The following is a 27,394-nucleotide window of genomic DNA, read 5'->3' as shown; positions in this document are numbered from 1 at the left end:
TCTGCCTGTATGCTTTAGAATTGTTCAGGGATGTAGACTTCTTATTGGATGAAGAAGTGACCTTTCCAGCATTTTAATGTATCTCTCTCCTTTTACACTGCTTGGTTGATAAGGGAAGTATCTTTCTGCTTTGTATCGGGTTTTATCTTTCCAGTTTTTGGAGACTGTTTCTTCTGCCCTACTCTTTGCCAGGAAGTAAGAAGTGTGACAGAAAGGTGTGATTTTTAATTTACACTAGAGTTCTCAACAAATAATGACTTTTCACACCCTGTTCTTTCTGCTTAGCCTGGGGGAGGAGTTGTATGGCTACTGTTGTCATATCAAATTAAGCCAGTCAAGTAGTGCAGAAAGGCATTCCTCTTAAACTTAACCCCTTTAAGCTGCTGAACTTTAAAGACTGTGAAGTGCAGATATTTTGGAGGGTCTCTGCTGTTGAAGAATAAAACTGTTTTTATTCAAGGTTTGTTGTTGTTTTTGTGGGGGGTTTTTGTGTGTGTGTGGGGGGGTTTTTTTTAGGAGAGATGCTTATGAGGTTTGTGTGGGTAAATCTGCTTGTTAACCTGGAGTTTGCTGCAGGCTGAGGACATGCAAGGAAATGTTTGGCCAGTGATGCCAGATGCCCATATTCCGGTCTGAAAACTGACTGGAATAATGCCGTGTTGTTTACTGTGGATTGCAAGCATGGTCATGAAACACTTGGTGCTCCTTTATGTAGTAAAGCTAAACCACGTTAATAACAAAATCCCCTTTGGACAGAGTTTTCTGCTGTCGAGAATTCTGCAGCATAGAACAAGCCGTGTCTTTATAAGTAATCTTCCTCGGGGCAAGTTGCTGTTGATTTTGGTATACAAAGTACCCGCCTGGTCATACAAGAGAGTCCTTCGGACAGGAGGCACAGGGGATGTGCAGGACGGATTCGCCCAGAGGATCGGTGTATGCACCTGGGCTCTGCCTTCCAAGGGAACCAGCTACATCTCCCCAGGTAGCACTAGAGTCTGGGGAACGGAACTAGCAAGTAAGAGGAGGAGCAGTCCCCTCCCTTCAATCTTTATTGTCTTCACCTGTTGGTAATTGAGGGTTAAGTATTTGCTGGGTACCTGCTCTGGGGGGGTGGCTCAGAGAGGGTTAAGGTGCTAGATTGACATAAGCACATATGTGACAGACTCTTATCTGATGATGGAGTGGTTTGCTTTTTTTTCCTTCTGTAAAATGTCAGCCATTTCCTGATGAACCTGATGGTGATGGTGAATTTCACACCTTTTTTTTTTCTCTGTGTGTAAATCTGGGTGTTAATGGTACTGGAGCGGTCTTGTTTTATAGGGAATGAGGCTGTCTCAGAGCAGAGGGAAAGGAGAGGAGGTGAGGAAAGGGATCCGAGGAAGCTGCCACTTATAACAGACATTAGTTGGATTATTTTGCACTATTTTTATTCAGAGCATGTAGATGTATCATTATTTGCTAAGTGCATTTTTTTCCTGTGAAATGTTGGAGTTCACTTTGGAGTTCAGCATAAAAATAATCCTCTGTTTTCATTTCACAGGGAAACTTAGCATTGCAACAGCTGAAGATGGAAGATTGGTCGGTTGAGCAAGTCTGCAACTGGTTGAAACAGAGAAATTTAGGAGAACTAGTTCCTAAGTTCCGTGGTAAGCGTTTTTGTTGTTTGAAGGGAGGTGGTGTTGTTTAGTATTTCTTGCTATGCTTTTAATTGACGCTGTCCACCTTTTTCAGGGGCATGAATGTATATGCTAACTTCAGACTTTTATAGAAATTTATTAGGGTGAGAACTGACATAGATCTGATAAATCAACCTAAGTGTACAGATTAATTATGAAGTCTCTGGGAAATGCTAGGGGATGAGATTAAGCCTGTGTATAAACAGAGACACCTCAAATCAGAACTGGCAGTTTGAAAGTCTGGACAGGGCCTATTTAATGTTGTATAAATCTTTTGAAATAATGCAACTGTAGTGTGTAAATATTTTATGTCTGAGTATATAAACACTCTACAAAAGAATGCACAAGGAACTGTTACATGAACAGACTATTTGTTCTATGTTCTCTTGAAAAGGTTGCTTTCCTTCATTAACGAGCGACTATCTCTTGTGGTTTAAGCAAGGCCTGATTTAAAGCATTAAAATAGTCATGTCTCTAGCTCTGTATTTGTCGGGGGAAGGTATCTGGCCTGTGATTAGGACTCTTGGCACTGCTTGGTAAAGGACAGTAGCAGCTGATGATGACTGCTGGCAGTAGCAAGCATCTTTACCTTTGACCTGTCTTCCATCATGTGTTTAGGCATATAGAATGTAACTGTGAAGTTATTTTAAAGTAATTCTTTTATCCGCTTCAATCTGCAGAAGAAGAAGTAAGTGGAGCAGCTCTTCTGGCACTTAATGATCGTATGGTGCAACAGCTGGTGAAAAAGATTGGGCACCAGGCAGTGCTGATGGACCTGATTAGAAAATACCAACAACAAAAAAGTGGGCCGGATTCCCTTACATACTGTTCTGAATCAGCTTTTCAAAAATTTCCAGAAGTAATCAGTGGGTGAGTTTGTATGTGGCACAGAAGATACCAGTCTGGTTATAGCTGTGTTCTTTTTGTGGCATTTTAAAACTGACATTTACTAACTCTTCAGCTGTAATTGGTTTTTTAAATTTTAAGTAGCTGTAGCAACATGTGAAATGCAAAAATAGATCATTACCATGTGGTTTTATACAGGGCATCAACATTCCTGAACAATGTCATTAATAAACTTTTCATCATAGCCAATTTTAGGACGTGGTTTTCACTTGGACGAAGCAGTAACAAACTGTCAATATAGCTAAAATTTTCACTATTTACAATACTAAGCTTTTGAAGAACTTGCCTTTAAATGCTTGCCAGTCTTGGAGTAAAATAATGGGCTAGCCAGAGACAGTATTTGTGTCATAGGTATATTGAAATTCAGTTTCTCAAAGAAAATTCAGAATTTGATCTAGATACAAGCATTTAATTATCTCACGGCATGCAACTTGATAAAATTTTAGAAGATTCCAGGGGGATTGTCTTCAATGATTGTGTTCTGGCTCTTGGTTGAGCAGGTTTTCTTTGTTTGGGGTTTTTGGAGGTGGGGGAGGGGCAGAGTTTGTGGATTTGGGTTGAGGAGGGTTGGATGAGGTGGTTGGTTGATTTAGTTCCCCCATCACTTCCCTTCATTTTGCTCTGTTTAAGTCCTGCAGGATTACTTTTTTCTGAATGTCTTGTCTCAGAAGAGATACTCTGATCTCTTAATGGTCCCTTCTAAATCCAAGAACCCTCGCAGTAAAGAATGGCTTGTCATGGATGCAAAATGCTCTTTTTCAAAGGGTAGGACTCTAGCACTTAAACTGCATTAATCACAGTAGTGACCCAGTAGGATTTGAACTGTAGACATTCTCTGTAGCCTTTGCCTTCATCCGAAAGGAGCTCAGGTTGTGCACTCTGATGTGATTCCACAGTGCAAACAAAAGCAGGATAAATAGTGATGACTGGGTTATTTCCAAACAACTTGCAGTCATGGGCAGAACTGAACTGTAGATACATCCTCTTGTCCTTGTGAAAGGGTTTATAAAGCTATTTTAGCTAAATGGTCCTGCACCACTGGAGGGAAGGGGATTGCAGAAAAATGACAATGCTGTCACCGCATGTACCATTTGTCATAGACCTGATGTATGCAATCACAGCCTGTGTTGGTTCTCTGCACCAGTGTCCTGCCTTACTTGATTTATAGGAAGCTCCTCTGGAGGTAGAGTAGGTGTCTGCTGTGAAAAAGGCTACTGTGTTTAGGTTCTGTACTTCATCTGAAGTATGGTAGATACCCCATGACTTCATCAGCGTCATTCAGAATAAAACTTATGCTTAGGACAATTTGAATGCTGCTTTGGATATTTAGCTTTCATCCTCTGTCAGGGATATTTGACTAGGCTGTGTTTCAGATGTGACTGTTTCCTATGTGCTTCTCAACTCCTGCAGGTAAGGCCTTGCTGCCTCACATACAAAGTAGTATGAGGGCACAGCTTTGCAGTGCAGTTCTGCAGACTTAAAAAAAATTAAGTGCTTAAAACACCAAATGTTAATGAATATAATTTATATTAAAATATTTTCCTACCTATTCTTCCTGGGAAATAAGATGCTGGTATCCTTCTATTTACAGGGAAGTTGAGTAAATAAGCTGCTGTTTCTGAAACATTTTCTATGTCACCAAGAATGACAGAATAAAGCCCAAGCATGTTCAAGATACATTCAGTCACGTATTTTAGGATGAGTAAAAAATCAATATATTCTGTGCAGTTTGGGGTATAAAATGATGGAAGAGCTCCTATAGTAAGTGGAGTATTTTGTCATAAAACTAAAAGTTGTACATTTATAAGCAGGTAGTTGCAACTCTGTTTTCTTAACTCTGCAGGGCTTGTCTTAGTGATGTATTTTAAAAATACCTTGTCTGTTTGGTACGTCTTGAACAAAATACTGTAAGAATTTCTTCAGATCTAATTCAAGGACTATTTACTAAAGTTAATGAGGCACTGTTTTGAACAAATTCAAAATTCATAGTTCCACAATATATGTGAAGTGAACTCACATTTCCTCCATCGCTCTGTTACGTTAGGCTGAATTGCAGTGAGTAAAGTCACCACACCAGGGTTTGCAGTTAGTGGCACCCATAGCTGAGTGTGCAGTTCCACAGTGACAGGGAACAATGGTGAAAACTGACTTTGCATGTTCCTAGCCATTCTCCTGTGGTGCTTGAGCCCAGATGAAAACCAACTACCTTTTCTGTTTTGTAGAATTATTTCTCAGTCAGACCCAGGAACCTTGGAGAAGCTTCAATGAGGGAAAAGTGGTGTGATGATAAAGTAAGGAGCCTCCGGAACCCCAGATCCAGTTCTTTTAGGCAACAGTTGGACATGGAGTTTTGAGTACAATAGGTGAACACTTGCTGTGTGGAAGTAATAGATTTGTGAAAGGACACAGAATGTGACTTGTATCTCCAGCAGTTTGTATTAGAACATGGAAATAGCATCTTGTGTCTGTCACTGGTAAGGTGGAAATGTTCTCAGCCATGCAGTAGAAACTGTGTGTATGAGTTCACACATAGATGGCACCAGGTAAATGTTAAGATGCTTTCCAATTTTGCAATTGATTGTTTTCAGGAGCCACAAAGAGAATTTACTAGTGGGTTTTTTGTTTGTTTGCTTTAACTGCATAGCTGAAAAATACTCATTCATGGAAAGGGGAAACTGCCCTTATAAATTTGACAAACATTAACATCACTTCCAATAACAGCCTTTCATGTGTTGAATGCAGCTGAGGCTAGAACAGTTTCTAAAGCATCTTTGGAGTTTGGATGTTCTGAAGAGATTAGCTGAAAAAAGAAGTGGTTGATGACTGGCATGAATTCTTGGCAGCATAATAGTATCCCCTATATAAGCTCTGCCTTTCCCCCAGTACAGGGTGAAACTGTTGATGTTGGCTTCTACCAACAAAAGAAGAAATAACTGGAATATGAGGAGGTAGAGAAGTGGACACAAAGGTTAAACAGAAACAGTTGTTTGGACTGACACATAGCAAAGTGGGTATCTGGAGGTTTTGGTGTTAGTGATGAGCTGGAATTAAAGCAATTAACCAAGAAAAGTGGACTGTGAGACCAGGTGGCATTCAGAGATCTTCTAGAATGGGTGGAGTAATGCAAATCTTACTTAAAGCTATGGACTTAACCTCTAGAAAAAACAACTTTTCAAGGTTCTAGTTAAATAGATACTGCCTTGCAATACTGTGTAAATAGCTCTTTCAACCCACCCCTTGCATGGTATAATAGTTCCTTATTCCCAGAGATTAGCAGATGCCAGGCTATGAAGATGGCAGTTATCCTGTAACTCTGAGCAGGTTGATTTTCTTGGGTTTTGTAACTGTGTAACAATTAGAATATCCCCAGGCAGTGGTATATACATTTTTCCTTTTAATTTGTCAATTTGATAAGTGAACTGAGAGACTGATTAAGAGACACCAGCATAAAATCATGACTATTCAATATGTTAATTTTTCTCCTTTTCTGTTTCTTCCACTGGTATTTTAGAACCCTAAAGTTCCTCTTTTCTGTAAGCTGCACAAGACCTGAGAGTGAAGTTTGTTTTTTTTTTCTTTCAGGGCTACTGACAGGCAGATGTTAAATTCTTCTGGTCATCTGGAGCAGAAAAAATATCTGTGCTCAACTGAAAATGAAAAAGGACAAATTGATTACAGAGTGCTAAAGCAGAAGTGAGTTTATAATGTATTCATTAAATTTTCCTTGTCTTTTGAAAATTATGTAAATACTTCTCTTTGTTTCGTTTGTACTTTATAAAAAGTGATCTTAATTATTGGAGGTCTGGTTTAGCTATATCCAGATTTATTTAGAAAACAGCAGGAACAGAAATTTGTTAGGATTTGGCTGAATGAAATAGCCTGATGATGTGTTTTCTGCCCTCTATCCTCAGTCCTTGCTCACTGTGTCATGTTGCCCCATGCAGACGGCAAGTTGCAGGTTTCTCTTTATCTAATTTTTAAAACTTGTTTTTTACAGATGTGTTTTTAACAGCAGTCTGACAAATTAGTCATTACAGAATGGAGTAAGGCTATTAAAAAAATGTGTGTTTGAGGCACCTTATATAGCACTTGGGAGGATAGGCATGCTGAGTGCATTTGCATGCTCATTTTTCTTAGGTATCAGAATGAGCCTCCCTTAGAAACCGGAGGCAAGACAAGGTGTAGCGCTTTTTCTTTCTGGTTGATTTTCTGTTTTTACTCCTACCCATGCTTTTCTTCTTTGAGACAGCAGTTAGTGTTGGGAGAGAGACCTGTTCCTCTTTCAAGCCAATTATATTCTTGTTTGCAGAACTTTGTCTGTTTATTTTTATCCTACTTTATTTACACCTGCTGTGGCTTCTCCCCCTACCATTCTCCTCCATAGCTGTGACTGATGGCTTCAGAATTCTGAGACAAGGGAGGTCTTCCTGCAAAAATTTCTATTTTATCACTTAAAAAAGTAACAGGGAGTTAGTGATAAGCATGTCTGCAAACAGAGGAAGGAGTTAGTGAATCACATAGTTAATGCATTTAAAATAAAGTCCTGCTACTTCTGTTCTTTAAAAGAACAAACCAAAAACTCCAAACCCAAAGATTCTGTCAGCATTGTTATTGAAGAAACAAACCTGAATCACTTAAACCCTCAGAATAAACCACTAATATGGTCTTGCAATGATGGGGTTTAGCCTGTGCTTCCAAAGGATGCTTATTTTTAATTAATTATGACTAATTTGCCTTGTGCTGTATAAAGAGTTTTAAATGGATTGTGTGAATCAGAGCAATCAGGAATAGACTGGTTTTAAGAAATGTACTAGCAAATGTTGTCATTATGGAGCTTTCAAAGGCCTATAATTGTCTGTTAAGAAGAAGGGATTGCAAAAGGGCAGTGCAACTTCAACTCGAGGCAGAGAAGAAAAGGGGGGAAATCTGATGCTCCAAATGAAGTGCCCCTTCTCAGCAACGCAGGAGACATCCTAGAATTCAGTGGAACTGGTGATTTGTAGTCTTGAAGACCGGAGTAAATTTGATGAGGGCTTATCTTTAAAGGTCAGATAAAAGCTGGGCGATGTCTTCCTTAGAAACAGCTGTTTTAACTGAGGATGGAGTTAAACTGATGCACTAGGTTCATCCAAAGCTAAATACTATTTTTAGAGGTGAGTGATGTTGTTTTGATGTGTCTATATCTCGACCTATGCTGAAAAACATGATATGATAGAGCTTAGCTTTGATTTTTTTTTTAGTATTTTCTTTTCCTTTCCCTGCAGTATTCACTTACTGCATTTTCAACAACAAAGGGAAAATTGCAATGTTTTATATGCTCGAGGGGATTATGCCAGCTATAAGCAGGTTGTCATTTGTTTCTCTCCCCTAGTATCTTAACTAACAGGGAAGGGAAAGCTGTAGTATTACAGGAAGGTGGTTCTGCAAATAAAACACCCTCAACTGTTAAGGAGGGTAGGTAGCCATTTCTCATCAGCCAGACCAGATTTGGAAGAGCAGCTAAGAACAAGGATGACTTCCACTGTTCCTTTGTAGGTGCTTCCACATCACCCTCTGCAGAGCAGTTAATGCTCAGCCAGGGGTTAGCTTGATTTGTTGGGGTTTCAATGTGCAGTTTCAATGTACAGTTTAAATTATTGTTATTTGGCCGGGATTATAGTATCATTCATTTCATCCAAACTGAAAAAGAACTTACAATTTGTGGGTTGGGGTTTTTTGTGTGTTTTTTTTCCATTATTTGTATGTGGTGTTGAGTAGTTTGTGGTTTGGTTTTTGTTTTTTTCTGTTTTCCCAAAAGATCTATGGAACTGTAGCTTCAATAACTGCATGGTTTTGCTTGAAGTAAATTCATGAGTGCTTTTATGGATTATTAACACTGATAAATTGGCTCAAAGTTTCTCTGTTTCCTGTGTAGGTAGTCCTAACAACTGTGTGAAATACACTCTTCTGTATTACCAAGTGTTACCAAATATCAAAGAAGATTTTTTAAACATAAAATTAAAGAGAAAGTGGATGAAGCAATTGTTTAATTTTGTTTTTCTTGTATTGAAATTGTGCATACATATAACTATGTAGGTGATATGTGAGGTTTGCAGACCACTCCTGTGAAATAACTTCTTGCTAGCAATGACAGAACTGAAAACAGACAGTCTTTCTGTTAATCTACCAAGAAGACTAATGTTGAAACAGTGCTTGTCTGTGAAGATAGTAAGACAGCTACAGAGGACAATTCAATAAATACATTTCCCATATTCCTGCTTTTCTGTATTGGGGTACTAGAAGTTTTATGGCTTCTGGAAGCCTCGTGTTTATCTTGTTGCTAAGACAGAGGCTTTCACTTCTTGTAAATACCTGATACTTCTGGGAAAAAACCCAACATTTTATTGGTTGGTTTATATGTTCTGTCTGCCTTTTCTCAATATGTTTGCTTAGCAAATGACATCTCTACTGTATCCCTTTTTCACTGCTTCCAATATGATGGTCCAGCTGTTTCCCTTTGAGTGATGGCCTGATACATGTTTATTTGTACATTTATTTCTTCCATAAAAATGTGTTCTGTAGCTCTTGAGTGCTCTGTAGCAGAGTCACTGTCTGAATGCCTTGGAGCAATTTGTTTAGAGCGCAAGCAGGATAACAGATTTTCCAGCCAGCCTTGACAGGTTTGAACTTCCCTATTTGCTGTGAATTTGGAAATGTGTTCAGTGCTCAGCTAACCATGGGCCTGCTAAGTGCTCAAGTACTAATGAAGCTATTGAGAGCATTGACAGAATATTGGTGCTGGTGCTGATACAAATTTGAGTTGATATCAAGGATAGTGTATTGGAAGACTGATCTGAAAAGAAATTTGGCATCCATCTCCAAGATGTCTGTGATGGGCCTGCACAGGTCATTGGTTTCTTCAGTGGAGAAAATCTCCTTAACTAGGGCAGCCTTGCAGCTATTTCAGTCAGCTACAGACAACTGCCCTGACTGCTGGGTAGCTGCATCTGAAGTGTCTTTTAGTTTTGATTTGTCATTCTGCTAAAGATCTTTATGGAGCTCCTTCCTTTGCTTTCCCATTATCCATACATGCGTATTGTTGGTCTGTTTGATGTGTTTTATTAGAAACACACTTGTGCTTTAAAAAGAAGAAAAGAAAATTTTAAAAGGAAAAGAGAGAAAGAACAGCTAGCCTGAAAAAAGATCACTTAGTCAACCACTTTAGATGATTTTGCTCCATTTACACAGGAGAACAAATATTACTTTTATATGCATGCATATACACACATATGTTGCTACAGTCCTACAATGGAAACTCAGCAGAACTGTGCTTTTTTATGTATAGCTTAAGAGTGTCTTAGTTTCTATGCAAAGACCTCAGTTTTGATATCATCAGAATTATTTCTAGTATATGTGATGATCCTTTTTTTCAGTTAGCTATTGAGGACATGGGAAGCAGCCATAAAAACACATTAAGTCTTTGATAATGGTCAATAATAGGAGAAAAGAAGTACTGCCTGTCTATTTGGTTCAGAAGTACAGACATCAGATGCTTTGTTTGATTATGCCTTTGGGGATTCCAAAATCATAAATTGCATGTAGCCCATTAATTTTAACAGTGATTGATTGAATCTTTCTTCTATTAATTTGTCTCAATACTTTTAAAGCTATTTATTGTTTCAATAGTAGATTCTCCTGGGAAACGATGTTTCATAACAGAAAAATATTTAATTGTTCTTATTTCTGATAAGTTCACTTCAATCATTTTCACAAAAGCTGTTGTATCTGTGGGGTTTGGTTTGGCTTGTGTAAGGTTTGGGGGAGATTCTTTACATTTACATTTTTGATTTATGTGAATGCTAGTTAGTTTTTGGGTTTTTTTTAAATGGCCTGACTTAGCTGGCAAATCTGTCAGTCAGATTCCCCAAGAAGTGTTTTTCCTTCCCCTATCTGTCACCTGCAGCTGCTGCCCTTGCAATAGGTAGAAGTGCAGAGCCTTCCCTTATGTGATGCAGCTCCTCAGAATGGGGAACTATCAAAAAATCTGGACTCCTTCTCAAAGAAGGTTGTGTCTACATTTCTCAAACTTTTTTGGAAGTGGATTCACTTCATCTGTAACTTTGTGCTCATACTGAATGCATGATTTCTATGATGATTTTCTGTAGCAAGGGTACTGCAGGCAAAGCTGAAGTTGGACTGCTCTGGGAAATGGGCAGCTTCAGTGTCGGTCAGCTCCCACATCCTAGCCTTGCTAAAGTTAACACTGCTGCAAGTAACTTCTTGTTCAATCTAAAGGATACCTGCCCTTATGTTTAGTAGGAACTGAAAAATAAAAGACATCATCAAGCATTAGGCAGACTACAAATCCCAGGCTTTAGGGAATAACCATGAGACTCTGTGTTTGTGTTCAAGAGTTGGAGGTGACAGTGAAGCACCTGAAGAGAATGGCATGAGGATTTTTCAGGCACAAAATTCATAACTGAATAAAAAAAGAGAGCCCTTTTTCATCCAGATATAGAAAGGGAAAAAATTCTTTTGATATTTTATCTTCTGTCATAATTTCTTCCTTTTGATGGAAATGGCCTTTACAACCTTAAATGTTGTCATAAAGTTGAAAGCGTTGTGTTAGGTAAATGGAACATATTCTACAGCTGCAGATTTTTCCTTTGCTTCACATCTACCAGTTCCATGTTTATTCCTTTGTTTCTTCTTTGGCTTGGTAGAGATGAACTTTTTTCTAGCCTCCAAATCTTCAGACTGGAGTCTCTTGCTGATTGATGTGTGATGTAGACATGTGAAAGGTTAGACCTTCATCAGTGAAAATTGGAATCTCTTGAGACGTCACCCACGTTCTGAGTTTTATGTGCATGTACTGAAAACATGAACCCATTGATGTCAGCAGATTTCTGCTTGACTGCCATGTCCTCTGACTAGCTGGGATCTGAGCTGGTACAAGACGTAGCAATGGGTGCCATAGGCTCATGGGCTTCAGCAAGCAACAAGAAAAGCTTGTGGCACATAACCTGTTTATGTATGTGCTTAGTTGGCCTTTAAATCACATTTTTTCCTGAATGGACTAAATAGGTGCAGAAAACTGATCCTTCTTACCAGTATACTCAAGAAGCTTTAAAATAACAAAGTCTTATTATGATCTAGTATTTGATCTTGTTTCTAGGACTCTACGATGCTTTGCACATCTATCTTGATTGAGCTCTCTGTAGCGATGCCAAGGTTGGCTCTATTGACTTGTTACAGCTAATTCAGGTAGCTCAGTGTCATGTTGCACAAGACAAGGAACTTGGAGAGCATGATGCTGTGTTTAGTCACCACTTTTCTGTGAAGTCTAAAACCTTCAAGGAATGGTCTGAGTGACACTGCAAGTGTATAACTCTTTCCCTTTTGGCAGTAAAACAAGGTATTCCATGGGATTATGAATTCCAGAGGTTATATAATTCAAATAGATGGGGATTTGGGTGTTGTTATTAGGGTTTTTGGTGATTGCTTTTTTGGTTGGTTGGTCGGTCGGTTTGTTGTAGGGGGTTTTCCATCTAAAGAAGACATATGGCTCCTCCCAAAATTGTGCTATTTTACAGCTTCATGTCTCAGTAAACATGCTGACAATGGAGACAAAGAAAGAAATAGCTGTGTAAAACAGGATTGTGACTTAATGCTGTAAAGCACTCATTTACAAAAGCTGAGTGGTCAAAAGCTCTGTGACTAGCTGTTTCCTTGCTGAGGCGATCCTTCTCAGGATGCAGTTCCATATTGCAGCTAAGCATAAAGAGACCAGATTGCTTCATCTGAACTGTTATTTTTCTCACCTCATGGAAAGCCATTTGGGGGACTTAAACTGTGAGAAAAGTAAACCAAAAAGAAAATTTAAGAATTTTGTCACTGTAGCTCCTTGTAACTTGTTGCAGGATTAGAGGCTTCCCAGTACCAGTAAGAAAGGGGTGTAAGTCAGACAAGTGACAGTGGAGAAAGAGGAGGACTGCACCTTTTATGGAGATAGCTATCAGATTTATTTAGCTGTAGAATCAAGTCTCAAGAACTGAGAGACAAAAACAGATGTAGTAACTTGCATTTTGAGATTTTTGATCTAATTTCTGTCTCAGGTTAGCTAGAAGACCAGAGAGGGATGGCTAGAAGCAGGCTATGTGTTTTTGTACCTAAATCTGAAACCATATGTGTGTTGGGATTTATGAATATAGCCAAGGCCTTCCTTGGTTGTGGAGAACAGCGTTACAGCTGAACTGAACTATTCTTTTAATTAAACAAGTTTGCATGTATGCATTTCTGAGGATAAAGTTTATGTGGAGTTGTGTCTCTTTTCAAACAAGCTTGTATTTCATTGCAAAATATTACAGCACATGTTTAACATGACTGCCCAAGCAATAATGAGTCCAGTAGAAACTAGTAAAATATTTAATCTTGTGCACTGTGGAGACCGGAGGAATTTTTGGGTTTCATTTGAAGGATAAATGAAATTTGGAGTACTTTTGTTGTGGTGGCAAGAGTGAAAGGACCAGTGAAGGGGAGAATTACCATCCTTCCCTGGCTATTAGGCATCCCAACTGCTAGAAAATTTTATTTTCCCAAGTAACTGAGTAAAGTTCAGTTTGCCCGATTGTACCTGCTAAACTTTGCCACTTTTTGAAGCTGCTTTTCAACTTCACTGGCATTATCAACAAAAGAAATTTCAGTGCTGCTAAGATACAACATACTGTAAGTTTTAAACTTCTGTCCATTTTTGAGTAGTTTAAATGATAGCATATTGAAAATAGTATGTAGTACCTTGCAGTCTGCTATGCCACTTTCATCAGGAAAACTGGTGAAGATACAGGATGCAAACTTACAGCCTGCAGAGCTGCTCACTGATGCTACATTGAACATCTGTGCTTTATTTGCATAGGAGGGGTTTCCAAATGGGTTTTATTTTCCCATGTGTGCATTAATCACCAAAAAAGGACATGAATGTGTCTAAATGGATGTGTTGTGAATTCTTGAACAACTTTTCCTTCTTTCCAGACTGCAAAGTACTAACAGAAGTTCACTGCACTTTGCATTTACTGTCAACCATTTGTGTTCCATGAAATCTGGTGAGCTTAGAAAGACAGCAGTCCTGACCATTTTGTACCTCTTTTGCATGAGGAAATGGTAGTGCTGGAAGTATTGCTACTACTGTTAGGATCAGATGACAGTATCCAAATTATTTTTTTTTCTCAGCACTGCATTGCCATTTGTGGTAGTGCTGGGGTTGGTACAGTTATATCGTGGCTGTAGAGTTTTTGATAGCCTGCAAGCTATGTTAAAAGATGCTAAGATGGTGTGGCAGCATAACCAGGTCAGCAAAGAGTTGTAGGCTAATCTACTCAAGAAGGTGTTGAGGCTCTAACTGGCTATAGGGCCCCAGATGAGCTGCTGTCCAGGTATACAATTGTCTTTCAAAGTGGTGTAAACTAAGGTATTTCAAATAGTCATCCATTGGTATTGCACTTGATTTAGCCAACCTAAAGGTATGGGCTAACATGGAGTTGGTTATTTCTTTTTTTTCACACCTCTATCTGAAAAAGACTGGATAGCAAAACCTCCCAATTAAGACCTTGCTAGAACTCTTCACAAGTCTTACGTGCATACCTAGCTCTTGTTTATAGGCTACCATAGAGACCAGTCTGAAGTCTAACAGCATTTCCCTGTGTATCTTTCATAGACTCAATGTAGTGGAGTTTGGAAAGGACACTGGAGCACACCTCACCCAACCACAAGTCTTTGTGTGGGAGCTTTCATTTGCATCCCTCAAGTGGGGAATTCCTAACTTGAATTCTATAATGGATGTATCTCAACAGCTGTAGTAGCTATCTTAATTTTCTTCATAATTAGTGGAACGAAATAGGTGAGGAGGGTCATCTGGTCTGATTTAGATGTCTTCTGGGTGTTCTGTCATACTTCAGTGGTGTTTATATCTCCTCAATGTAAAAGAAGAGACTGAAGATGATTAATATAGATACCTATATCTGTATATTTATACCATGTAAGCATCTACAGGTTTCATCTATAATGATAGCATTTTATTTTAGAAATTACTTTAAAAATCTGCTAGTTGTTTTCAGATTACTCTCTATAATTTAAATTTTAGCAAACATAAACTGCAGCGATACCACATCCATAACAGAACTTTCTAGTTGTCTTTGGAACCAATCATTTGAAATTTCTTTATTGGGTCTGGACTACTATGACTAGGAAGTGGTCCAGGGCTGTGAGAACCACTCCATCTTTTAGGTGGCTTTTGATTGATTTCAAGCCCAGTTTAGCTCTACTTTTCCCTGTGTTCCTTCAGAATTAGGGTTTGGGTAGCCAGTGGTGGCAAACTGCCACAGGCTCACTCCAGCTGGAGTGTGGCATCTGTAAATAATGGTCATGATGTTCTTGTGGCAGGAGCTGCATCTGCTTAGTTTCCAGACTTGTGCCGATGACAACTACCCTCATCCCTTCATTGCCTTCCCCTTTGGGAGGACAGTCTTACCTAATGTCACTTACAGAATTCTATTCAATTAAGCTGTTTGTCTTACTCTCATAAGCTAGCAGAACTTCTAGGAAACACATTAGAAATTAAGACAGATGAAGTTATGAGTCCCCAGTGAGCTCTACTCTGCCTTCTGCTTTCAGTTAGAAACCACCTTTTGGTGTCTGCTGGTTATAGCATTTCACATTTGACATCTAGTTTAAGTCCATATGTATTGATTGCTGCTTTAGTAGGTATTCTTTATGCAGAAACAAGGACAGAAAGCCTTAAATTTCTATAGCTATAACTTTCCTGTGTGTTGAGTTTTTCCTTGTATTTTTCTTCCCATTCTGCCTGCATTTCCATAGATAGTGATGATATAATATTTTCTTTTACAGAAAAAATCTGAAATCATTTTTTGCAAGATATAACATGTTGCAGTGGACAAGTTCTTACTCTCTGCCAGACTTTCCTTATGATGTCAAGTGCATATTAGCAGAAAAAAAATGCCCTGATCATAGTATGAGAATAAGGATTATTGAATTTCTACAAGCAGATATGACAAAATACCTAGAAGGATCTCTGTGAGTAAACACTATTAGATTTATTTGGTGCTATTACCTATGGGCTGCAGAAGTAATTTCAAATGGATATGAAGCCATTCTCTTTAATGTACTTGCTTAAGTAGAGGAGGCTAAGGGCCTGAAATCTGTTGAAGACAATAGGAAGATTTCCTGCAAGCTTTAAAGCTGTGCCCTTCATTCTTTGGAGGGGAATCAATTGCCTGAGAAATAGACAGTTTAACGTAGATCAGTATAGACTCTAGTGTTTAATATTGTCTAAAGTACCAACTGTTTCCTTTACATCTCCATCTTGTTTGCACAGGTATCCGAACAGTCAGCAGTATAACATTGTTGTCAATGCTCTGCTGCAGGCATACCCGTTCCTTGATGAAGGTGGGAATGGCTTTGTAAGTATTGTGCGGTTTTTTTCCACACAGTCAATCACAAGGAAATAATCTAGTTCAGAGGAAATCATATTCTTATATACTGGCTTTATTCAGAGCTGAAAGCTTCCCTTGGCTGTGTTAGGCAAATCACATTCTCATTTCATTATATTAATTAAAGATTAATCCAGTATAGCCATACCTCAAAGCCACTGTGAGATCATGCAGACCTGTACATGAAGTCCCTGGTTGCTTGTTGGGTATGTTTTCTTTCTGGACTGATTTCTGCCAACGGAAAAATTTAAATGTGACTTATTTTCATTTTTAAAAGCAAAGAAGCCAGGTCTTTAGAAAATTACCTGTATGAGGGCTAACATCTGACTGATGCTCTTGCAATGCATTATGATCATCTGTGTGTTAGATATTGAACTATAACACACAGTAATACTGGTGGTTTAAGTATGTAGGGAATCTAGGTCTAATTTTTTTTAAAAATATTATTTAAAACCACTTTTTGTAATCTCAATGGGTACATAACAGAAATCAGTGAAAGGAGATGACCTAAATTTGAACTACATTTTTTCCACTCTTGTGTCCCAAAATATGTATCTGTGGTCTCGGAGGACAGTGCTCACCTCTTGACTTCACATCATTGCTTTGCCATGTGATACTTTTATAGCACCTTGTAAAAGCTTGTGAGCCTCTGTGGGGACTGTTAGCTTTAAACTTGTTTAAATATATATCTCAAGTGACATTACTGCGGACAGCAAAATAATTTTGAGGAAAAAAAAAAGCTGATGCTTAAGGGGTGGCTATTCTAATTCTCCCCTGAGATCAGGCACTGTAGAAGAGAAGGGACTAAAGAAAACAAGCATATCTCAAAGAACAGAGAGGGGGTGAAAGGATCAGAGAGCAGCAGTCTATCCTTATTTTTAACCAGCATACTTCTCTGAATAACCCAGGAGTGGTCCTTGGGTAGGATTCTGAGTAATGCTAGGGCTTATCTGGCTCCCTTTATGAAGGGGAGAGGAAACAATATTCAGTCAGGTCTGAGGACCCTTCTACAGCCTTTAACTTTTTAAAGATTATTAAGCTAGGTTTTCAAAGGCCTTTAATTGCAGCAGGGCCATAGACTGAGTGAAACTACTTATAACTCTGCTCTTTGTGAAATGGCTCGTTACTTTCTGATGGCAGAATCGGCGCTGGCAGAAATTATGTGATGGGCGAGAGTCTTCAGAGAAGTTGTTCTTTATCTTTTGATCTTTCCCTCATGCTTACTAGAAAGCATGTCTGGCAATAACTGCCATAAGTAAGAAAGGAAGCTGGAATTAGCAGTTTGCAATATTGCTAGTCTAACACTTTCTGCGCTAGCCCTTCTGCATTGCCTGGGTTGAGATTGGAAAAACTGCACTGAAGGTGTATGCCTGTATCCTTCAGTTTGAAAGGGGGTGTGAGAATTAATTCCTATTTTTATTGGCCTACATGTTAGACATTCTGTTCTTCCTTCATGATCATAAAGGCTATAAATACTTATTTTTCCTTCATCTGAGAGAGTATGTTACAACAGTAACAGCTTAAAGCAAACCCTACAACATATGCATAGCTACTTACAACAAGACTTGCAGTAAATTGAATTCATAAACCTTTAAGAAACAAATGAACAGCAAAAAAAATTAGCAACTACCATTCTTTCTTTTTTCTCAGAAAGGATCTTCAGCAGCTTGAAAAAGCAAAATTTTTGGAGGTTTTTCTTTTAAAATTGCCTCCAGCTAGCAAGGCACTATAACTGGTGCTTGCTGTTCCTGATTACAGTATTAACATGTAAGATGTACAATATTAATTACTGAAAGGCTTTGAATATCTTAAACTTTTTTATCTATAATAATTAGACAGTTGTTATTATAATTTTTTGAATAGCACTTTGAAAATAAAATTCAATAGAATTCAGAGGTAAAGCAAAAAGCTCTTTATTTGGGGACTGATATGCAGAAAAGGAAAACTGACATAAGAGCAGTATTTTAAGCAAAAATCCTAGTTACATTCCTTACTAAATAACATTTATATATTAACTTCTGGAGATGCAGTTCATGTAACATGATTTTGTTGTCTACACTGGGAAGAGAGGAACAGCATTATGTAAGTTCTTGTTTGTCTGTGGACTCCAAAGAACCTTGGGTGACAGCTGTGCACAGCTGTCTGATTGATAGGTAACTCCCTCCTTTTGGTGTGTTGTAAGGCTGAAGAATAGGACATACCAAACATGGCAAATCAGCTGAGCCAGCCTCTGAGAAAAATGGTTTACAGCACCCGGTCAAAGTTGCAGGAAAAATAAATTGTTGCATGCATTTTAAAAACGAGAAGGGCTGAGCACAGTTTAGCATACCAAGTTTGTGTTCCCTCTGGTGTGCTGGAGCTCACTTATGCCATTGAGTATTTTCCTTTCTGCTGTGCGAAATGCTTTATCCCTCTGTATTGTTAATCACATTAATTTACTGCTCTTTATTGCTGTGCCATGTCTCGATTCCTAATTCAGTTTAAATTTATGCTTAAAAGGAAAGCAGTTTCTTACCCTTTAGGCTGGAGGAGCAGACACAGCATCTGCTGGGCTCTGCAGAAGGCTGCAGTAGTTCTTAGGGAGATGTCTGGAGAAGATCTATTAGTGGTGTGATTTTGATCTTAACTTATGAGTTTTGTAGTTTTGAGCCCTTTACCAGAAATGGATGTGGTGTGGCTGCTGGAAGAATGCAGCAGAAACTGTTCTGGGTTCTTTCCTGGCAAGTGTGTGTGCCTGAGTCTGGTGTGACTGGTCAGGGGCAGGAGGTTGGGCTTCCTGCATGAGAAAAGGGAAAGCTCATCATATGAGATTTCTTGACATTCCAGAATCTTCTGAGCAAGAGCAGAAAATCACAGTGCAAAGAACTTGATGTTCCTAACATGGATGGAGTAACTTCAAAATGGCAGCACTTTTGTTGCAACATTTTTGTTAAAATGAAATGACTTGAACAACTGTAAAGGGGGTAGATCTGCTGGAAAACATAGAGGAACAAAATCAAAACCCCAAACTTAAGAGCACCTAAATTCACACCAGTATTTTTGTGATAGGAAAAAACCTTGCAAAACTTTGAACATTCTGGGGTTTTTTGTTTGTTTGTTGGGTTGGTTTGGTTAGTTTTTCCCAAAATACTGGACACTTCCTATTTACAACTTCAAACTATTTTAAACAAATAATTTAAACAATGTGTGTTGACAATGTAGAAACATAGTCTAATATTTTCAATCTCGTACTGTTGCAATTAAAAGTTGCAATTAAAAGGCCATTAAAAGTTTGTTGTTTCAGGATTTATTTGCAGATTATCCATAATCCTGTTTTCTTGGTTAAAAGATTTCCGATTTAATTTTGCAATATGGAAAAAAATATGCTTCTGTGCCATTGGCCCTTTTTCAAAGGAGATCCAATGCAACATAGTCAGGACAAAGATTACCATCCAAAATTAATTAATTTACAAATAAAGTCACAAATAAATTGCTCAGGTACTATAAATTTTAAAATGTTATTTACGAGCTCACTGTAGAAGTAGGGTTTAAGAAAGAATTATCTGAAATTCTAAATAATATTAAAAATCATTTTATATTAATGGTAAAACTCATTTAAGAGGTCCATGCAGTATTTGGAATGAAATTAAGTACAAGATTAGCTTTTGGTAAAAAGTTCTTTCAAGTGATTACCTAAGGAACTTTTCCTGTGGTGTTTCCATCTACTCACAATACAATGCTATACTAAACTAATATACAACACTTAAAAAATAAAAATCTTAATTTATTTGTGAAATTATTATTAAATTTCTAATGTATATTTTAACCAATGCAACATTTTTAAGTTACAGACAAATCATTTATATAGAAAAAGCCAAGGTCACAGACACAGCAGTCAAAAGAAAATTGGCATGACACTGTTTCTTGATGACTTGCAAAATATTCTCTCTGTGTTCTATTCTATCTGTATTTTTCCCTTTTCCAAGGCTTAAACCCAACAACTTGGAAATAATTACTTTCCTTATTTAATTTAGTATCAGCCAACATATTGAAAATTGAATGGTTTCAAGAAAACATGACATGAGAACAGAAAAGAGAGGGCTCTCTCATTCACACCACTTGACAGTGGGCTTTGCATATGTGGCTCCCTTGCTCTTGTGGCTGCCGAATGGGGCCAAGGTGCTGGTGAAACCCAGGATTCCAGTGCTAACATGCCTGATTTATGTAACTGCTGCCCACATAATGATTATTTGCTAGGAAATTACTGCTTTTAATCTGCATGTAATCCTTTCCCTCCAATGTCAGATAGACATAGGCTAATCCTTCTGCTCCCTTACAAGCATAGTAAGCCTTCCTGGGGTGTTTTGTTTTTTTTTTTTTTGGGGGGGGGGGGGGGGGAAGGAAGGCAGGGAAATAATTAAAAATCAAGTTATCAGTTTGAAAACGGTAAGGAAAGCATTCTTTTTAGAAGATGCATTACCCACTAGGGAAACCACATAAATGTATGTGCTTGCAGTCTCATTCTTAAAATAGGTGTGTGCAGAAGGGACTTAGGGCTAAGTTTATGAGAAATCTATTACAGAAATAGATTTAGTTAAAACTTTTAATTTATTGGGGGACAGGAGAATGAAACAGCTGAACAATTTGAACTTTGAGGGATATTTAAAGCCTTGTATAGGTGTCAGCATAGTCTTTCATGTGAAATAATAAGCAAAAATATCTTCTAGCCAAATAAAGATTTTAAAAAGAAACTGCACGGAACTCAACTATGGGGATGCTTAAATTGTCAGCTGCTAATATATTCTGGGATGATCATGTTTTAAAATACTGTAACATCTGTTGAACACTTCAGAGAAGCATTAGGCTGAAGTTTTTGTGTAATTCTTTCTTAACAGTCTTAAAATGGTTAGCTTCAAAAAAACTTTTGCTAAGCTTATAATGGTGCGGTATTTTCATCAAAATGCATAGGGCCAGAACAGTAAATGTGTTTAGGAACCTTCAAGTTTCCTAACAAGGGGGATTTTCAAGGCATGTAGTAGTCACCTTACTGCTTTTGAAAATGGTGCTGAGGAGTAATACTTATATTGAGGCTGTGAAAATGTCTTGTGAGAAGACTGAGTGAACAGTTGTACTCTATTTCTAATTGTTACGTTTAGGTTGGTCATGATGTGACTCCTGTTCTGGTAGAATCTGAAGTTTACATCTAGAAATATAGATGGGTTTGTTTTCTTTCCAGTTCTTGGATGTTCAAGCATGACTGGCAGTAAGAGGACACTTCAGTAAGGGAGCATAGGTTGGTGACAGAAAGTGTCCCCCTACGAAGAGCACACCTGCCCTGGCTGGCCCAGGTCTGCTCAAGAACAGCTGAAGTAGACATCACAGGGATTACATTCTCATAGCTCTTCCACTTTAATTTTTCACCATTAATGAAGGTCTTTCATTTAGGGTTGAGGACCTGTAAGTCAGCTAGTACCCTAGGGAGTTGGGAACAGTAATATCAGCAGGAGAAATGCAAGGTCACACTTCCTTCACCGCCACCCCTTAGAAGACCCTCTCATCTGTATCCTATGAGTGAGAAAGGCAGACACATCAGACTCACTGCTGGAAGATACTCTACTAATTGGTCTACCTCTACTGAATTCTGGTTTACAGCAAAGTTAACCTTTCAAATCATGTGACTTTGACTAATAAATGAACCTGTTTTGGTAAGAAATTTAGGGTCATCATACTTCTGTTTATATTGTGTTTTAGTATGTCAGTGAGTATAGGCTTGAGTACAGTCTTATGTGTATATAGTATTGGAGTCAATTTTAGAAAATGAGGTCGCAGCTATGTGAGTCTCTCTTGACACAACTTGTCATTTAGTCACTTTTCTGACTAATATTTGTTTCCCCTGACTGTTGAATACCCCTCAATAACTGGAATAATAAATTGCTTTTGAAGATTGACAAAACCATTCCAAACTGCAGGTTTTGCCTGCAGATATATTTAAGAGCCTCTGCTCAGTGATTTGTTCCCCAGGTGTCAGTAGTTGGCATGTCTAGGTCCTGCCATGGGATGCCCAGCTGGGGACTGCACATAAGCAGCCATCAGTCCATAAGGATGCAAGTTGCTGCCCATCCAGTTTTCAGAAGTGACTTTGCAATGCCTGAGTAAAGAAAGACACAAGTGTGCCAGAAGCAGTGAGACCACATAAAATCTGTCTGACTGCCAAGGAGTCATGAATGGTTCCATTAAACAGGGTCTGCATCTGCTTGAACTGCAGAAATGCCTTTAATTTGCAATTTACACACCTTGAGGTGTCTGAGGTGTGTAGGACCTACTTAAATGTAGGGCCTACTTAAATGATCCTCTTAATTCAGCAGTTTTGAGTTCAGTTTAAAAATCCAGCTGATACAGTGTACCTGTAGGCTCCCAGCAAAAGGTAGTGCCCCACTGTATCTTTCCTGTTCCCTTCTGTTAGACAGAATCAATATACAACAGTGCAACCAGTAAGATGCTGCCAGAGGCAGAGGAAAAATAATACACTAAACTAAAAAATAACCCACCAAGAACCTCAGCCCAAAAAAACCCTCAGCACAATTTCTGTGGCATCTGTGACCTGATGCTGTGAATGGAGCATCCCAAAGTAAGAGCTGAGGGAAAAAAGCAAACTGCAGTTTCACTGAGAGCCCTGGTTATATAGGAGACATCTAAACCCTAAGGTTCAATTATTATTATCCATAGCAAGTCACAGGAGTGCTATTAATCCAGCTGTTAGTTGCCATAGAGTTATCTACCACAGAAGCTTGTGTTTCCTTCTGTCCTGAAGCCAATATGCTGATGCCACCCTATGAGTCTTTTCCTGTCAAATGGCTAACACTTTTTTGTAGAGTCAGATAAAACAAAGTGACCTGCTTTAGGTAATGACAGATATTCCCCCCCTGCAGTTGCTATGGAAACGGGCCCTTAAAGATCGTTTCAAATATGTGCGGAGACCCATTGAAGATGATGAGCAAGTCCTGAGGAACAAATGCAAGTTTGGCCATAGGAGAGGACAGATCAGAAAATCTTCATTTGCTGAAAACAAACTTGATGATGTCCAGGTGCAGGGAGAGGTAAGATTTTTTTGGTGTTTTAGGTGAGTTCTGTCTTTCAGTTTCCCTATTGACAGTAAGGCCACCAGCCAGTAAAGGGGAGAGCTGAAGTAATCTCATTCTATTTAAACTCATTTTCTGTAAAGTTTGTCCTATAATCAGACCTTTAACTTTTTTTCCATTTCTGGAAAACTAAGTATCAACAGCAGAGCTAAACCTAGTACTGGATGCCTAGCACATTTGTTGTCATTTAGAGTTGTTACCAATTGGACAGAAAATTCTGTCTGGTGTTTTTTAATGCAATATTCCTATTCTGCTTTAGGTTATATATACCTCCAATTAAAGTGAAAAACAATAGAGACTTATGTCTAAGAGCTGAAACCTTTGTACAAATAAGAATGCAAAGAGGTATTTGAGCTGGTAACAAATAGCCATATGCTACTGTCACATCACACCTTGTTATATAAAATCTGTTTGTGTTGTGTGATGTACATAGGGATGCTTACAAATCTCTGCATGCAGTTGCTTTGTATTCCTTTAGTTAGAAAATTCAGAGAGCTATCACTGTCCAGTAAGTGTTTGAAGCACACAAATTAATTTATACACTTTCATAAATACATTTTAAGGTTCCAGCTATGCTTTGCCATTGTTACACACTTTCTTATGCTGCAATCAAAACATTTCATTTACATTCTTACAATTTAAAGTATTGTAGAAATATGATAAAAAAATTTGTAAGCAGATATTTGACTTTAGTTTACCCATGTCTATCCTGCTGTTTACCAGACCTGCTATATTTAGGGGAGCAAAAGTGGTTTCTTGGATACATTTCTGCATACGTTGCATTTGAAGGTAGCTGTGGTTTCCTACCCAAAATGGAGATATATGTTTGGTTTGGATTTTCTAGAACTTTCAGTAATTTCTGTTTATCCCCTTTGAGTTAATGCGTGCAGAAGTAAATATTTCCCTCCTTGCCTGCCTTAGTTGAAGGGTTTGCAGAGTGTGTGAAGAAATCTGTAACTTGGGTGCAAAACAATAAGTAATCGTGCTCACAGTAAAGAGGAAATTATAGGCTCCTGGTTTTGTGTGCACATTAAGAGTTAGCCATCTGTTATCTGCTAAAGCTTGGAAAGGGCAAATGTGGATCTTTTCTGTCTTATGAAATAGTTGGGAAGAGCTTTGGAGTGATCCTGTAGGGACTGTGCTCAGCTTCGATTTTCTGCAGAGAAGGTGTAACTGCCTGTGCTGTGTATCTGTAGACTAGAAATCTCTACTCTTTTTAACTGCATTGCCTGAGGCCATCACTGGTCATCTCTTGCTCGCTTTAGATATTGAAGATGAATTTTACATCTCTTCTAAAGGCCTAGGCATTTTTTGATAGCCTTAATATTGTAAGCAAATTAAGGGTTAAATTGAAAGGATGTGAGAGGATGCTGAGTATCCCCAAACAACTTTTCCTTTCTTTCTCTCATTTTGCCTGTTTCCCAAACATATGTATATATATAAATAAAATACAAACATAAATGCAAGAATTAACACTTGTCGAGCCTTAAGAATGAGTCCCACAAAATTGAGGGAACCATAACTTTCTTAGTTTTAAATGTGTTTCTGCATTAAAAGCAGCTATGTCTGGCTTTGAGATCCTAAATTATGTCACTACATATGTGCAAAACTGAACAAAATGTTTAGTATTTAAACAAATGCAGCATGGGTTTTGTCATTCTGTGTATTTAGGAACACACATAAAAGCACCTTTCTACCAATCCTTGGCACTAATTACTCTATGAAAAATATCAACTGTTAAACAAAGTGGTTTAGCCTCAAAAAATAAATATATGTTCTAAAAGCCAATACCACAGGCAAAGCCAAATGATATTCAAATTATCATTAGCCAGATCCCTTTTCTAAGTCTGGAAGAATGAATCAGCTTTGTGTGAATTAGAAGTCAACACATCAGAAAAAAGGCTGAGAAGTGAATTTCATGTTAAGGAGACCTTTGGAGAACAATCAGTGAAGGATTCCGAGACCCTGTGGGTCACTTCACTCTCTTTAGGCAGAGAGGACATTATAGGGCATTATAGGTCAAAGCCGATTGGCAAAGTAACGCAGATGAGAGAGCACATCTGTTCCCAACAGATGACCTACTTACCAGTAACACAGCTGACTTCTATATTGAGCTGTAGTTTCTGAACAGTCATGTGCTGTAACTCTGTCAAGTGTACTTTGTGTCAATATAATCTTGGATTGTTAATGGTACGAAAATGATAAAAAAATATTATTTTCTAATAGGAAATGTCTCACTGTTTTACCTGGCATTTGTTTTTATACAAAAAGATAAGTTATTCCTACTAATGAAAGCCTTAACCACATCATTTGAAAATCCAGTTGCTTGCCAGAACAAACTTCCTGTGATTTTTTGAGACAGATGATGTCTGCCCCTTGGTCTGTCCAATCCCATTACCTTCCAGTCAGTGTTTGTCCTCTAAATCAGCTGGAGCGTAAACTCGGCCTCCCATGCAGGGCATTGCTTCCAGGTTCAGCATCTGTCTTTCTCCTCCAGTTTCTTTAAAACATCTGCTGACATGTTCCTCATTACAGAGCGTTATATTCAAACAAGACTGAAAAGTAGCTACTCTTTTTAGAGCAACTAGCATCACGTGAAAGATCATGAGAAGTGCAGGGCAATAAGATGATGGTAAGTATGCACATAAACCCATGCTGGAGATGTCTGTCACTGAAGAAGACTTTGATTTCAATGATGCTCCCTGCAAATATTCATCAGGTTGCACCACCATGGAAATAAACTTGGACTTTGCCTGACAGAAATTAATTGGAGCCTCTGTGTCTGAGAGAGATTCAGAATTTTATCAGGCAAGCCTCTTTACACAACAAATTTTATGGCTATGGTGTGGGAATCCTCCTCAGTCATAATCCAGGGGAGAGTGATTTGTAATAATGACCTTCATCCGCTGCAAATGGAAGGTACTTTCCAAGAAAAGGCTGATCACACCGTGATCACATAAGAAAAGCAAGCCAGTCACCCTTTTGTAGCCAGGGTGGGATTACTGGTAAACTAGCACTCCAGTGGCTTGTTTGACTGATTTCCTTATTCTGTTTCAGCATCAAAACCCCCTTCCTCTGCTTAAGGTCTTATTTGGCTTATGGTCCTTCAGGCTATGGTCACCTCCTTCCCATTGTAATCGAAGGGGCCCTAAACTTGGGGATCCAGAAGGAGTAGAAAGATAGGACCATCTTGGTGTGCATCTTTGCCAGAGGATTGTCAAAATGCAAAAGGTGATGGAGAGAGAAATATGGTTAGAGCCAATGATTGACTTCCATCGATGAAAGCTTGTGGTTCAAACACTGTCTTAGTCACCACAGGAGCAGTGACCAAAGAACAAATTGTCCCTTTCAGAACTTTAGGCTTGGAAATCTTGTCAGGCTTGAACAATGCTGTTCATGGAAAATGTGACTTTACGATCAATTCAGATAGCTAAATACAGACAGGAAAAAGCCCACAGATATCCTGAATGGTTCCACCTGCCAACTCAAAAAGGCATGTGTTTCCCATAGATCCTGTGTCATGTTCTGCCACTTTCAGAGGTTTCTGGGTTACATTTATGGTATCTCAAATATCACTAAATAACTATATCTATGCAACTGGATTAAGTTACTTCAATCCATGCCTGACATTAAATAAGAAAATATCTCAGCAAAGGGACTATCCAAGGTAAATTATATTCCATGTTATATTCCCTGAAGACTGTTATTAGTCCATGATCTTGAACAGAAATGAAGAAAGTATACAGTCCCTCTTCTAATGTCTCCAATTTTTTACATCCTATGACAGCCTGTTTGTGAGGTCATCAGGGTTTCTCTGAAGCTGTCACAAAAATAAATTTGGAGTTAGGTGTGAAAAAGAAAAATAGGCTCTGACAAGACTTCAGTTAAGACAGTGATAGATGTTTGCAGATAACTGGGTGTATTTTCCACACCCAGCAGAGCTGAGAATAACATAATGAAACCAATTTATAAAGGGGGCACCAGCAGGCCATCTTCTTCCTGTGTCTATGGGACAAAGATAAGAAATAGTGAGTACTTGGAGTGGGAGAAGTGGAAGGATTCTGCAGAAACTTAAACTCATGAAGTTGGACATCTGCCGATACTGTGTACAGGGAAGATAAGCAGGAATGTTGACGGTGAATGTGCAAATCCTCTGCCAAGAGAACCAGATGAGAAGTAGAGAAGACTGCTGGCCCAGGAAGCAACCAGGTAG

At 38.5% G+C, this 27,394-nt stretch overlaps 1 protein-coding gene across 1 annotated transcript in view; it reads left to right on the top strand.

The window, feature by feature from the left end:
• SAMD3 (sterile alpha motif domain containing 3) overlaps positions 1–27,394 on the top strand; it is a 69,938-nt gene that overhangs the window by 32,016 nt on the left and 10,528 nt on the right. Inside the window, exons 2-7 of the mRNA XM_071549070.1 lie at positions 1,541–1,646; positions 2,357–2,546; positions 6,165–6,275; positions 15,462–15,647; positions 15,949–16,033; positions 22,972–23,139. Coding sequence (XP_071405171.1) covers positions 1,568–1,646; positions 2,357–2,546; positions 6,165–6,275; positions 15,462–15,647; positions 15,949–16,033; positions 22,972–23,139 — 819 coding nt within the window. The 5' untranslated portion in view covers positions 1,541–1,567. The remainder of the gene's footprint in view (positions 1–1,540; positions 1,647–2,356; positions 2,547–6,164; positions 6,276–15,461; positions 15,648–15,948; positions 16,034–22,971; positions 23,140–27,394) is intronic.

The sequence above is a fragment of the Pithys albifrons genome, chromosome 2 (assembly GCF_047495875.1).
Source record: "Pithys albifrons albifrons isolate INPA30051 chromosome 2, PitAlb_v1, whole genome shotgun sequence".
Lineage (NCBI taxonomy): Eukaryota > Metazoa > Chordata > Aves > Passeriformes > Thamnophilidae > Pithys > Pithys albifrons.
This window is presented reverse-complemented; position numbering and strand designations above follow the sequence as displayed.